This window comes from Excalfactoria chinensis, chromosome 1 (assembly GCF_039878825.1).
Source record: "Excalfactoria chinensis isolate bCotChi1 chromosome 1, bCotChi1.hap2, whole genome shotgun sequence".
NCBI lineage: Eukaryota > Metazoa > Chordata > Aves > Galliformes > Phasianidae > Excalfactoria > Excalfactoria chinensis.
Genome location: NC_092825.1, coordinates 138,907,311 through 138,920,980, shown reverse-complemented (window position 1 = coordinate 138,920,980; position 13,670 = coordinate 138,907,311). Strand labels below are relative to the sequence as shown.

The 13,670-nt window shown below is 36.3% G+C and overlaps 1 protein-coding gene across 1 annotated transcript in view; it reads left to right on the top strand.

The window, feature by feature from the left end:
- Positions 1-13,670, top strand: part of GPC6 (glypican 6) — a 697,654-nt gene that overhangs the window by 206,073 nt on the left and 477,911 nt on the right. The window contains exon 2 of the mRNA XM_072349696.1: positions 6,665-6,823. Within this exon, the coding sequence (XP_072205797.1) occupies positions 6,665-6,823 (159 nt within the window). The remainder of the gene's footprint in view (positions 1-6,664; positions 6,824-13,670) is intronic.

Sequence of the window (13,670 nt, the reverse complement as noted above, 5' to 3'; positions counted from 1 at the left end):
CTATTATAGTAGGGGACATAATATACAGCAAAAGTCAGTTGGTGGGGAGGAGAAGTTGGCTGCTGTTCCCTGGTGGAAACATGCTTTGAAATCAGAAAATTGCAACCATCTAAGCAGTGAGATGATGAAACTATATGGTGCTGAATCACAGCCTTACAGTTTGCTTTCCACAATGCAGTGAGCAAAATGCCTGTAATACACCCCCTGAGAGGTAACTAAAGAGTCTTCTCACAAACTGTGCGATCAAAAACCAATTGTCTGGCAATGTATGCTTGGAAAATAAAATGAACCTGAGTGTAGGAGTAGTGGTACTGCTTCTAGTAGTTTAGTTAGGAAGGCTCTAGGGACTTCAGCTCTTTCTTTAGCATCTGTGTAGTCCTACTCTGAACAGGTTTGCCTTGGCCTCTGCTTCTGTAACTTATTACTGAGGGCTTCCCAAGGACAACAGGGTCAGGGCCTCTTGTAAATGAATGTTCCCTGTGGGACCCATAATGAAGAGACTGTTAACTAATTATCGGTCTGTTTGGAAGGCATTCATTTTTTAATTGACCTCAAAGCACTCAAGGAACAAAGGAAATCTGATGAAAGATGATTTGAGTCCAGGGCAAACAAATGAGTCATTTTCTTTTATAGGGTAGTTGCACATGTTTATTGAAGCCCACTGAACATGCAAGTTTTGCAAGCTCAGTGTTCCAGTGATTAAAACTAGGGGAGTCATGTCTGGCAATGTAATCTGTATGTTACAGACAGCTTTCCCTCCCTTCTGTCAGCTGCTGTCATTTTCTGTGCAAATACTGTTTCCATCACTACTTGACAGGACAACATTACAAATGAATTAATTTAAATCATAATCTGTAGCCTTTCACTTTAAGTAAGAAAATTTGATTCTATGATTTGAATGTCAGGTGCAGTTTTACAGGGGCTGCTTGCAGGGTTGTTATGCCCCACAGAGGAGATAATTACAAATTCAGAAGAAGCTTTGGGATTTTTGGTTAGAAGTCAATTTTTCTCCAAAAAATGTTTTCATTTTCACTATTTGAATGGTGGCTAAGGTGATGATAAGGTGATCATGTTTATAATTTAGTTTAACTTCAAAATAATTTCATTATTACTGTTTTAGACATTTTGGGTGTTTGTATTTTTTGTTGTTTTTTTTTTTTTTTCAGTTTAATATAATTGTGAGTTAAATTATTCAACAATAGCATTTTCTCTTCACACATATGAGTGACAGAAGATACAAATATTGGAATATTGTTTTCCAGACTAGAAAAATTGATAATGTGATCATAAAGAGTTCTCCTAAGCTCTACATTTCACCAGCGGAGCACTTAAATAATTGAAAACTTCGAAAAGCAGGTGTGCAGAAACATAAATCACATAAATCACCCATACAGAAAAAGATCAAAATCTCAAAAGACTAGGCAAGGATTAGAGGTGAATGAGAGTTTGATTTATCTTTTATTCTACTAATCATATTTTTAAAAGTAATTGGAATGTATATATATATATGTAGAAATACTAAATCCAGAATCACAACTGCAGCAAATCCAAAGAGATAAGAAATAAGAAGATCTGAGTACTATAATAAATTATACTACCTTGGCCAGAAAGGACTGAATATGTGCATATCTGAAACAGATCTATGAAGGCAATTTTTGTAATTGTAAAAAACCCTTAGATAATAAGGACCAATCACATTAATCTAATTGGCAGTATGAAGGAAAGAAACTGATCTTTAATTCCTTCAGACTCTATCAATGCCTACAGTGACCAAGTCTGAAAGTACACCTTGCATTTACCCATGCTGTTTAATAACTTCTATTCGTTACTGGATTTAAAAAGCAGTGAGGTGACTATATGTTTCAGTTATCACCAGTCCTACAGTTTGATCTATATTCTAGGGTCAGTACTCTTTAATATCTTTATCAGTGACACTAGCAGTGGGGTCAAATGCACCCTTCAGCAACTTTGCTAATGACATGAAGCAGTGGGGTGAGGTCAGCACACTCTAGGGATGGGATGCTATCCTAGACAGGCTTGACCTAGACAGGCTTGAGCAGTGGGCCCAGGTGAAATTCATGAGGTTCAACAAATCCAAATGCAAAATTTTACACCTGGGTTGAGGCAAGCCCCATTATCAGTATGGGCTGGGGGAGGAAAGAAAAGAGTGCAGCTCTCCTGATGTAGATCTGGGGGGAATGGTGGATGGCAAGCTGGACATGAATCAACAAATATGCCTTTGCAGCCCAGAAAGCCAACTGTAACATTTGGCTACACCAAAAAAAGCATGGCCAGCAGGGCAAGGGAGGTGATCCTCATCCTCTACTCTGCACTGGTCAGGCCTCATCTGGAGTGCTGCATTCATGTGTGGGGTCCTCGGTACAGGAGAGACATGGATCATTTGGAGCATGTCAGGAGAAGGGCCACAGAAATGATCCACAGGAAGAAATATGAGGACAAGCTGAGAGAGCTGAGGCTCTTCAGCCTGGAGAATCTCTTCTCCAAGGTGACCTGACAGCAACCTTTGAGTATTTAAAGTTGAGCTGCAGCAAAGAAGGGAACAGGCTCTTTAGCAGAATGTGTGGTGACAGAACAAGGAGTAATGGCTTCAGACTTGAAGAGGGTAGATTTAGATTGGATACAAGGAAAAAAAATCTATTACAATGCGAGTGGTGAGGCACTGGAACAGGTTACCCAGTGATGTGGTTGATGCCTCATCCCTGGAGACTTTCAAGGCCAGGCTGATCATGCCCTGGACAATCCAATCTAGCTGTGGATGTCCCTGTTCATTGCGGGGGAGTTGGACTTGATGGCTTTCAGAGGTCCTTCCAACTGTAAGTGTTCTATGTTTCTGTAGACAAAACAATATCTTAACAACATGGTAAGATGCGTCTTTCTCCTCCTCTCTTCTCCTTTCCTATATGATTAGGATAGAAACTATAAAATACTGACTGCCTCAGAAAGAACTGTGGCTTATGTAACGTGCTGTGGGGACATCAAACTGCAATATATATTAATAGAAAATATATTTTATTAAATGTTTTATCACACTTCAAAGAAACATTGTGGCACAAATACCAAATTCACTTGCAAATCTGGCCAATTTGGATCATGTGAGGACAGGTGTGAGATTACACTGTTAATAAAACTGAAACTGAATACTGAATACCAGATGATGAATTTCAGGTTGGAAATTGATTTGATTTATATAATATGGGACACAAAAAGAGGTATGTTGGTCGCCACCACTAGTTGGAAATGGTAGTTAGAAGAGTTGTGGTAGGTTGCTGGTAATTACTGAGTTTGTACTTGTTTAGTCTGAAAAATTGCAGGTAGCTACATTCTGTCACAAATAGTGATGAGACACAGTTTACCACAGGGAAAACCTAATCATCTATGTCCAATGCCACTTGTGCCATCAAAATCTTTGCTAAAATCAGCATGTGTTTTTAGACCATATGAAGTTTCCCTGGGCAAGTATTGGTACATTAACTGTGAGCACATATTCAGCCTGCAAACAAGCTCATGTGGGTAAATACACAAACGAGTGATAACACTCCTTGCAGAGTAACAGAACAATATATTACAAAACACAAATGTCAAATGATCCTGCTCAGGAAAACAGAGGAACTTTCTCTGTACAAGTTCGAGGCTAGTTCTCCTTGTCCTATTGCTAACTAACTGTGTTTAGTAAGAATAAACACAATATAATAATCACTGCTTTTAAAAAGCAAATTAGGGTTATTCATACAGAAAGGGTAATTTGTCAGTGAGTTTCCATTCACCATTCCAGGAAATGGCCCAAGATTGTCAGTCTTTGGAGCCTGAAGTCAGTCATGATCAGTACAAGCATGATAAATCTTATGAGCCTCAAATTCTAAAGACTTCTTTGTTTAGTGCACTTGAACATCTCAGACTGATCAGAGGGCAAACATTCCATTGCTACAGAGCAAAGGTAATTGTGTTTACTTTATCTGTAATCTGACCTGAGCCTTTTGTGCCAGAAATAGGAGGAGGAAAAAAGTGATCTTGAAATAGAATATAAAGAGTGGCGTGATAATTTTTGTTACTATTTCTTTACAAGAAAATTCACTGAGAAGAATTAGAGATGTTGTTTGTTTTGTTTCTTTTTTAAAAAAAAAAGGTGATTATAAATTAGCAAATTATGATGAAGGCAGATAGTTAGTATAGATGATTTAATGTGTGATAACACATTGTTATGAGAGGAAAGCAGGACACCAAGAGAAGCAGGAATGTCCTTGGCTGTAAGTAAGCACTGCTCAGCAACAACCAAAACATCTCTGTGAGATCAACATTATTCTCATCCTAAATCCAAAACACAGAGTTGTACCAGGTGCTAGGAAGGAAATTAGCCCTATCCTGGTTGAAATCAGAACAACTTTTCTTAAAAACCTAGACCTACAACTGTTAGCCAGTAAGCACAGTGCCTTGATGATGAGTATTAGTTCCTTTGGTAGTCTGGCAGTTCTGGAAAACAGAGAGCCAGATGGAAAAGAAAAAATTAATGGGAAATGAATAGAGGAAATAAAACTGGAATTTATTAAAATTCATGACTGCAACAACACTAAAGGATATTGTCATTGCAGAAAGTGTGAACTACCTCTGTGGCTATAACTGGAAGAGCACATTTTTCCAGTGCTTCCCTAGAAAAGCTACTGGGTATATGTAGGAAGGGGGGGAGTCAAATGCATGGGTAAGAGTATTTTTATTTTACTTAATCAAGCATACAACACTGCTTCCAAAGACACCATATTTCAGCTTTCCCTGTGCTTCTGATGTCTAACAAAAACTCAGAACACTGTTGTTACTAAAAGAAAACTTACTGTGTCTTCATATGCTGTCTCCTCTGTAGTTTGTTATCTGTTGAATAATTTCTGTTTAATGTGACAGTGGCATAGAGTCTAAACCAAGCATTATTTATTTATTTACTTATTTGCCACTACCTTTTATGTTTGACAGCAGTTGGCTCATGTATTGTTTGTGGCTTAGATGCATGACCTAGAGAATGGAGAGGAATTGTGTTATTGCACTGGGAGAGCATTACAGGAAATAATCTTTACAATATTTTGATGGTCACAGGGAATCTTTTTTATATAATGGTTCTTTTGCACATGACTGGGACCTGAAGGTAGTACTACAGACCAGTAACTGTTAATAAAATGATCCTTCCCAAAGATGTATAAATGTGAGATTTTTAAAGTCTCAAGACTGCTAGGAGTCTCTTAGCATTACAGTCTGTATCTTACAAACTATTGCAGAAAAACAAAATTAAGTCAGGGGAGATGGGTCAAGGTTCAGGAATGACTGAGCTTCAAACCAAAAGACATCATTCAGAAACTAAACTAAAAATTTAAATAAAGTGACAGCAAACTCAAAACAATGTTTATTCTAAGCATGTACAAACCTTTTTTGATGCTGTTTTCAAAATGACGCAGCAGCTAAATGTATTGCACCCCAGGGAAGTATAAACCTCAGGGCCTGATTCTTCTTGCTACATAATAACAATGGTGAACACTAGCCTTAAAGTAGATATAAATTGCATTTAAATCTTCTTTATGGCTCAGCAGTGATACAAAGGAGCCTTGATATAAATGAGAATCAGTCCCCCATATTTATTTAACCCCTGGGCTTTGTATATCATTTTGTTTGCACCTCTAAGAGATTTGCAGAGGGATTTTTAATCAGGATTTGGTGTACAGAAAGCTAAATGTTTTCATTGCTTTACAAGTAGCTTTAATCATACAGGCAGATCATTCTTTTTATTTCTCAAGAGGGAATGGTAGAATTTCTTACCTTTGCACAAACTGAGCTAAATGTTTCTGACACCCTAGTACAGTGTCAATTGGAAATTCACATTTCATGTAATAACAGACCATTTTAATTTCATGAGCTAAAGAATTGGTTTCCACTTGCAGATTGTACTGAAGAAAGCAATATTGTCAGAAGAACTGGCACAATGCTTCAAGAGATAAATCTATTGAATTAAATAAGAAGCTTTCATTACCTTTTACACTGCATTTCTGTATAACATAAGCATTAATTAAACTCTTCATTGCTTTCTCCCATTCAGTGGAGCATTTGCTGGGTCTGACAAGGAATTCTGTCCAAGAAAATATGTGGCACCCAAACACAATCATTAAATTACAGACACTCAAACAGAAGGAAAGGAAGGGGAAAAGGGGAGAATGTTTTGGTGCAGCTGGGCAAGCAGAACCTATCTAAAGAAATATGTAATTTATGATTCTTTGGTAGCAAGAAAGCTCTGAAGTCTTGTAGCAGGTCATCTCATTAAGTATGTCTCCAGACACCCTGTATAAAAAGAGAAAACAAGAAATTGTCTTAGGATTTTTAATTATACATTTGCTTATGTAGAAGCTTCTTCAGTTCAAGAATTATTTTCATTGTGAGATATTTCTGAAGTATCAGAGCAGCTCTGCAAAGTGTATCTCTCCAGCTCTGTGGGGAGAACCCAGATATAGCAAAATTGTTTATTAGGAACAAATTGTTCCCAATGAAGTGTTGAAACCTTAAAGATATCCTTATGTAGGCCACATTCCTGAAGTGAAGGGATATGTATATTGAGTTCTGATGTGTTTTCATCTGTGTTAAAATATTTCTAATGCCTTTTTTCTTGCAATTCCAGGGGAACATTTGAGAATCTGCCCTCAGGAATATACATGCTGCACCTCAGAAATGGAGGACAAGTTAAGCCAGCAGAGCAAACTGGAGTTTGAAAACTTGGTGGAGGAGACAAGTCACTTTGTACGCACCACTTTTGTCTCCCGGCACAAGAAGTTTGATGGTAGGCTGGGTGTAATTTACTTATTTTCAAGGTTATGGGATTTTAAAAGTTGGTGATCCAGAATGAATTTTAATGCTCTTTTCTTTACAATTAGGTATCACATTTGCAGTTGTCAGTTTGGCTAAGATAAGGGTTAAGTTATAGCTGGCATGCTTATCAGCCTTATGAGTATTGCCTTTAATTACAATAACATAAAGGATTGGACTGTTAAGTGCCTGCAGGCTTGGCTGATGTTGAAAAAAAGATTAGATATGCATAGGGAGGTTTATATTTTTTGTCTCCTGATTTCAAATGCAAAATTTAAGTTTGCAATTATGTTCACTGTTGCACAATGAACAGTGGATCTCTCGTGATTTTTTTATTGGAAAGCAGTGTTTCAGTACTGTGACTTTTTGTAGCTTTATGACTGCAGTGTTTTCCTACATGATTTTCTTTAGTTATGTACAGCCTTGTAGAGTACTTCTGGGGCTTCTAAACAGTCAGTCCTCAATTGTGTTTGAGAGGTACTTTCATGCAAACCACTCCAGATGCATTAAACACTTTATTTTTCTTTATTTTATTTTTTAAACCTGGAAGGAATTGACAAAGACAGTTTTCAGGTTCTATTTATTCCTAGTCAGTTTTGTCTGGTCCTTAGCTTTTTAAGACTTTTGTAAACTTAAGAGTTTCTTGTCACGATTTACTACACATTTGCCTTTAAGAATGAACTGTTTTTGTGGATGTAGCCACATTTGAAAGTCACAGCTTATTAGTCTTTTCTTATAAACTGCACATTAATAAAGAGCAAAAGAGCTTCTGAATACTCAGTCATGTCTTTATGAAATAAATATGTATGTGTTGAATGTGTCTTTGAGAATTTCTGTATATGAATAGATAGAAACAACTCTGGCACTGAGAGGTGTAAATCGTAGTTTGAAAGAGTAAAGAAAGAGTAAGAGTAAGAAGAGCTTCTTCCTTGCATGGAGGTAGAAAACCTACTAACAGGCCCTGTAAAGCTGAAAAAAGAAACAACAACCCTGCTAATGGGACTCATACAGATACGTAGAAGAACAGTGGAAATGTTATTCTTGGAGTAAGAAGATTATGTAGAAATTTTAAGAATTTATAGTAATTGAATTAAAAAGCTATGTGGCTTATCGTACATTTTTAGATGTAATTTGCAATGTTAAGTCTCAATATTATCAAAGATCATTTAAATTTTCTGTATAGTTTTGGTATTTTAATGATGTTATAAAACTATATAAAAGTTGTTCACTTATATGGAAAAACTACTCAGTCATTCTAGAGGGCAAACACAATCATGGAAAAATGCATTTATCTAATTGGTTGTCTTTCAGCATAAAAAACATTTAGACATTTTTCAATTTAAAATGGTATGACACTTTTTCATGTAAAGGAAATATTAAATTGTAAGTTAACTTTTATATTTTAGTTCTTCAAGATCATCTCCTTTTGCTTTATTTTAATTTGGTAGTTTAGTTGCACAAAGTGTTGATGCATGAATCTACCTTTTGATTTTAGTATACCACAAATAATAAATACAGTAGCAAATTTAAGCAATACCAGAATATATGAGCATATAAGAAACACTGAGAAAGGGAGCATATTGTGATTGCTCCCTGGAGGAGTTATTCTGAACAAGTTTCCCTTCAGCCTGCATGTTTGTGAAGACATTTATGTCATTTTGTAAACTCTTAAAAGTAATGTGGAATTTCTTATTGATTTTTGATATTCTGCTGTACTAGGCACATCTTATGATAATACTGATTTTTTACAACATAAGACTTTCTAACAGTGTATGAACTCTACGCTGAATTCTGATCTGAACTTTGTGTGTCTTGCTTCTCTCATCTTGCAGTAGTTTGGATTCTCTATCATTTATCTTCCATCCCTCATTCATACACTTAAGTACCAGTTAGATGATTTTCTGATTTCCGTTTTGAGAGCTAATCTAAGGTCTGTTTTCCCTTCCAGGGTTTTGCCCCTGATTACTATTCATGTTCTAATTTTCATCAATGAAATTCATTCTACTGTAGCATAAAGATTGACTCCTTAGCCTCAGGTCAGTCACATAATCTTACACAAAATCACAGCATGCCTGAGATGTGAAGCCATCTCTGGTGGTGGTCTAATCAGTGTGCCCCAAGGTCAGTCTGCAGATTGCCCAGAACCATGCCCAAATGGATTTTGAATATCTCCAAGTACAGAGACTCCACATACCCTCTGGCAACCTGTGTCAGTGCTTAGTCACCCTCACAACAAAAATATGTGTCCAGATGAATTTATTTTTTTAATTAAATTGATATTTTAATTCTGTTTTTAACTTCATGCCCATTCTTTCTTGTCCTGTTTCTGGGCTCTTCTGATCTCTCTACTCCCACGCAAGCAATTTATAGGCATTAATAAAATCCTCCCGAGTCTTCTCTTCTGTAGACTGTACATTTCAGTTCTCAGCCTCTCCTTTTATGTGAAATTATCCAGTCTGTAATAACCTTACTGGACTCGTACTGGACTTGCATTGAGATATCCACAGTACACATCTCACTTGTACTGGGAATCCTGAACTGTACCCTGCACTCCAAGCATCACCTCACTGGTGCTGAGTAGAATAGAAGGTACTAAATGTCATTTCTAGGTCACTTTTTTATTTCATTTTACCTGAAGTACAATATTTTCCAAATATCTCTAATAACTAATATCTGGAATAACAGTATACAAGAAAAGCTAAAAATGAAATTATTTACAGAGAACTTTAGAAACTATTAAATGTTTTGGAACCAGTTACATGCTTTTCATTTTAGATAGCAATTAGTTCTTTCAGCCTAAAGCCCTGAATGATATTATTCACTTCTTACTTATTTGAAAGAAACACTTCTAAGGAAATGTTACTGTGGTGGAATTGCTTACAATTGCTCCACTCCTCCAGATCCAATTTTTTTCTGTGTGTTTAATTCCTCGTATTATGTGTGGTTTTGAAATATCTGGTAGACAAAGATCTGACAGTAGTATTTCTTATTTGTTTTGTATATCCTAAGTGATTCCTCACAAATGTGCACAAGAACTTCTTTACAGTGAGGGTGATGGATCACTGGAACAGGCTGCCTAGTGGAGTTGTGGAGTCTCCTCCTCTGGAGATATTCAAGACCCGCCTGGACACCTACCTGTCCAACCTGGTTTAGGGAATCTGCTTTGGCAGGGGGGTTGAACTTGATGACCTCTGGAAGTCCCTTCCAACTCCTACGATTCTGTGATCAGTATGAATTAGTATGAGTCACCTCACAACATGATACCCACTGCCACTTTTTTCTTGGCTGAGCCAAATGTACATATCTGTAACTGAGGTTAATCTGTATTGTCCATGTCTGTATACTCACCATGGCACTGCCTTATTACAAAGTCATTTCCAAACATTCATTATGTAGAATTTCACTGTTGGGTGAAGGAGGATCCAGAGAATCTCCTCCTAATTTTTTCTAATAAAGCTTTGAAATTATAAAAATTCCTATAAAATAAAAGTAATCAATTATCTGAGCAGTGGGAGATACAAGCCCTTCCAAATTCTAGGAAAAAAACAAATGAACAAGCACATCTTCATACGGACAGGAAATACAAAGGAAGTGAGGAATGATAGCAGATTTTTTGTCTAACTGTAGTCTGTGAGTAGTACTAATTCAAATAAGCAGACATTAAATGATCAGCTGTTTCCTCTTCCTAGCACTAGGCAAGCAATCATTCTCTAATTCTTAGGCCCCCACTGCATATCTTAAAGCAGCTTAATATATATTATGATCCCAATGTAGTTATAATAGCATCATCTTATTATCAACAATTCCCTTGCATAGTGGCGTTGCTGAGCAGCTGCTTCACAGACAAGCCAGTTCTTTTAAGAAATGCTCCATCAGCAGTACAAACCAGCCCTACCGGAAGGTTTTGACATGAATGTTAATGAGGAGACAAGTATCTGTTCAGTGACATTTTCTCGCTAATCCTTTGAATAACTACAGGAAAATTATAGAAAATAAGATTATTTAAGCTTAATTGATCTGACCCTGATAAAAGAGAGACCGTCTCCTCATTCTCATTTAAAAAGGGTAGGAATCTTGGCAATGGTGTTAAAAATGAAAAAATGTGTAAGAATAGCTGTCATGAACTTGAATGGTTATAGATAGCCTTCAGCAGAATCTATGAGACATAATGCCATGGAAGGAAAATAACTTAAATAGCTTAAGAACTAATCTGCATCTGCACTGATCTATCTCACAGGGGGTATCATTTCCCATAGTCTTTACTTCTTCCTTCCCTCCCTATCAAGGGAAAACAGCAAAACATACCCATTAGTGCTACTTCTATTTCATTGTCATTACCAGAAGTTGCAGTGTAAATTAAAGAGAAAATAATAATAATAATAATAATAATAATAAAAAATTAAAAGAATACCAGCAAGAATGCCAGACCAGTTTGAGCCTGTCGTCATGCCTGAAGCCTCAAGCCTCAACTATGTTCATGGTCTTCAGCAGAAGTGTGTAAAGCCAGCTGGTCTCCACTTGTACACTGTTGCTGTCATGGAGTGCAAGTAAAGCATGGACTTTCAGAAGGATATATATATATATATTTTCATTATTTGCTTTCACTGGAAGAATGTGTTTTCTGGTTGTGTTTTGTTGTTTTTTTTTTGTTTTGGTTTGGTTTTGGTTTTGGTTTTTTGTTTTTTTTTTTGGAAACAGAATCAAAAAGGTCTGTCTTTTCCCCATAGCTATTTGAAATTCAGGAGGCTTCTAAGGAGTGTGGGAACACCAAATAGATACATCACTGTCTACAAAGATTATGTACTTACCCACACTATTCTAGTGCAGCAATGATATCAGGCATTTGTTTTTTAGTTCTGGACAAAACATTTATGATTTGTTTTCTATACATTACACAAGTTCAATGTCACTTTGCAATATGTTTCCCATTAAATGCTACACCCATTTTGGGACAGCTGGGTTTTTAAAAACTCTGCAACTGTTAGGCAGCCACAGAGTTAGCAGGCTATAATTTCCATATAACTCATACTGTCTTTTAACATACTATGCAACTTATGCACTTCCCAAACTACAAGACTTAAAGTTAAAAGCCCAAAACACAGCAACAACTGCTGGCTTGTAACATGTAATTGTTTACAAATCTTTGTAGGAGACCTGGTTCAAGTTTCTAAATTTTATGGAGATTCCTGATAAAAGAACCTTTCATGTATTTGACAGGGAATATTCATTTAAACATAAAATTATCTAGACCTGATCTGATCCTATTACAGCTGATAACAGTCTCAGAGGAATCTCTGTTGCGTACAAATATTTTAGAGTCTAATTCGTCAGGATTTGCACTGATACTCTGGTTTAAAGTTATTTTCTATTTTGTGGTAAAATTTGCCTATAAACTATTCTTATTTGAGATCAAAATAATTTATGTTAAAGATCATCTGAAAGATGAGAGACAAGTGAATCTTGGAAAGGAAGGATTAACCCAGTAGTAAGAACAGTCTCCTGCCAGGGATGTAAGACTGAGATGTATAGCCTGTTCAGGTGTCATGTTGGAAGGCAATACCATAGAAACTGCTGTCTCCTGCACACTCCTGCAGCCATTTACAATGGCTTGTTCTCCCTGCTTTTCTGCAACTTCATGTGCTAAGTGCAGCTCATCAGTGGAGCATGTAATCCTCCATCCAGCTGCATCAGATTTATGAAGCTACAAGGACAAGCTGCTGCACTGTGCTGAAACATGTGGATGCTGTCTACTCTTAGAATGATCCCATTTGAAAGCATGCTGTCCATGTATAGCCAAACCTAAGTATTCATTGAGAGGACAGGGATTTAGCATTTTTTTCTATTAAACAGAAAGCAGAATTCAACTTGCTGAATATTAGAAGCCCACAGTGTAGTCAATAGGGAACTGTAGATGCATATCACTCAGAACTGAAGTTTACTCCTTAAATAAATCTGAAACAGTCTCTTCACTAAGTGCTCATTTTGGTATTGATCAGAGAGGGCATTTAGTTCACGCACAGATACCTATACAGTAAGGGTAAACATTTGCTCATATGAATTCCATTCTGATGAATGTAACACAATAGTGAAACATCTAAAACATTTTTGAGACTCTCTTTATCTCTTTTAAATGTGGTCATACTCTTCCTATTTTCTATACCATTTTGTGGAAAATAGATACTGAGGCAAGTAAGCACCACGGTTGTGGGCTATTGTCTTTTGCTGGTTGAGAAAAAAAAATATCACTTAAATTCAAATTACATTCACTTTTCACTTTAAGCTTTGAATACGTGTGTTTTTTAACATTTTAAAAAGGAAATTTCCCTATATCTGAGTTAGGAGACATCAACATACAGATAAAAGTCTATCCTTGCTGTTGAAGAGCTACACTTGCAGTTAAAAGATTAGACATACATATAAATCCTTGTATAAAAGCTGAATCAAAGTTTGGTAGGACCATGGAAGCATTACTGGAAGACAAAGTAATCTCCACTCTCTATGAACTAGCTTCTGAAGCATGTGTGGTGTCAAGAAGGGAAAATGCTGGAGATGATCAAGACAAAAGGTGTTGATACCTGTGAATGAATACAAGCTATACATTTGCTGTATTCTCAGGACAGTTAACTAGGTACATAATGACTATTTCGGTTTGTTAAATAAATAAATAAATAAATAAAATCAGTAAACAATTGTTTACCATTTCAATAACTCACAAATCAAGAAGTAAGACTTAAAGCTTAAAAATGTATTCCATGTAAAAATAAATAAATAAAAAGCTATACAGAGTTAGTACTACAATTCAGTCATTTAAGGTATTTTGA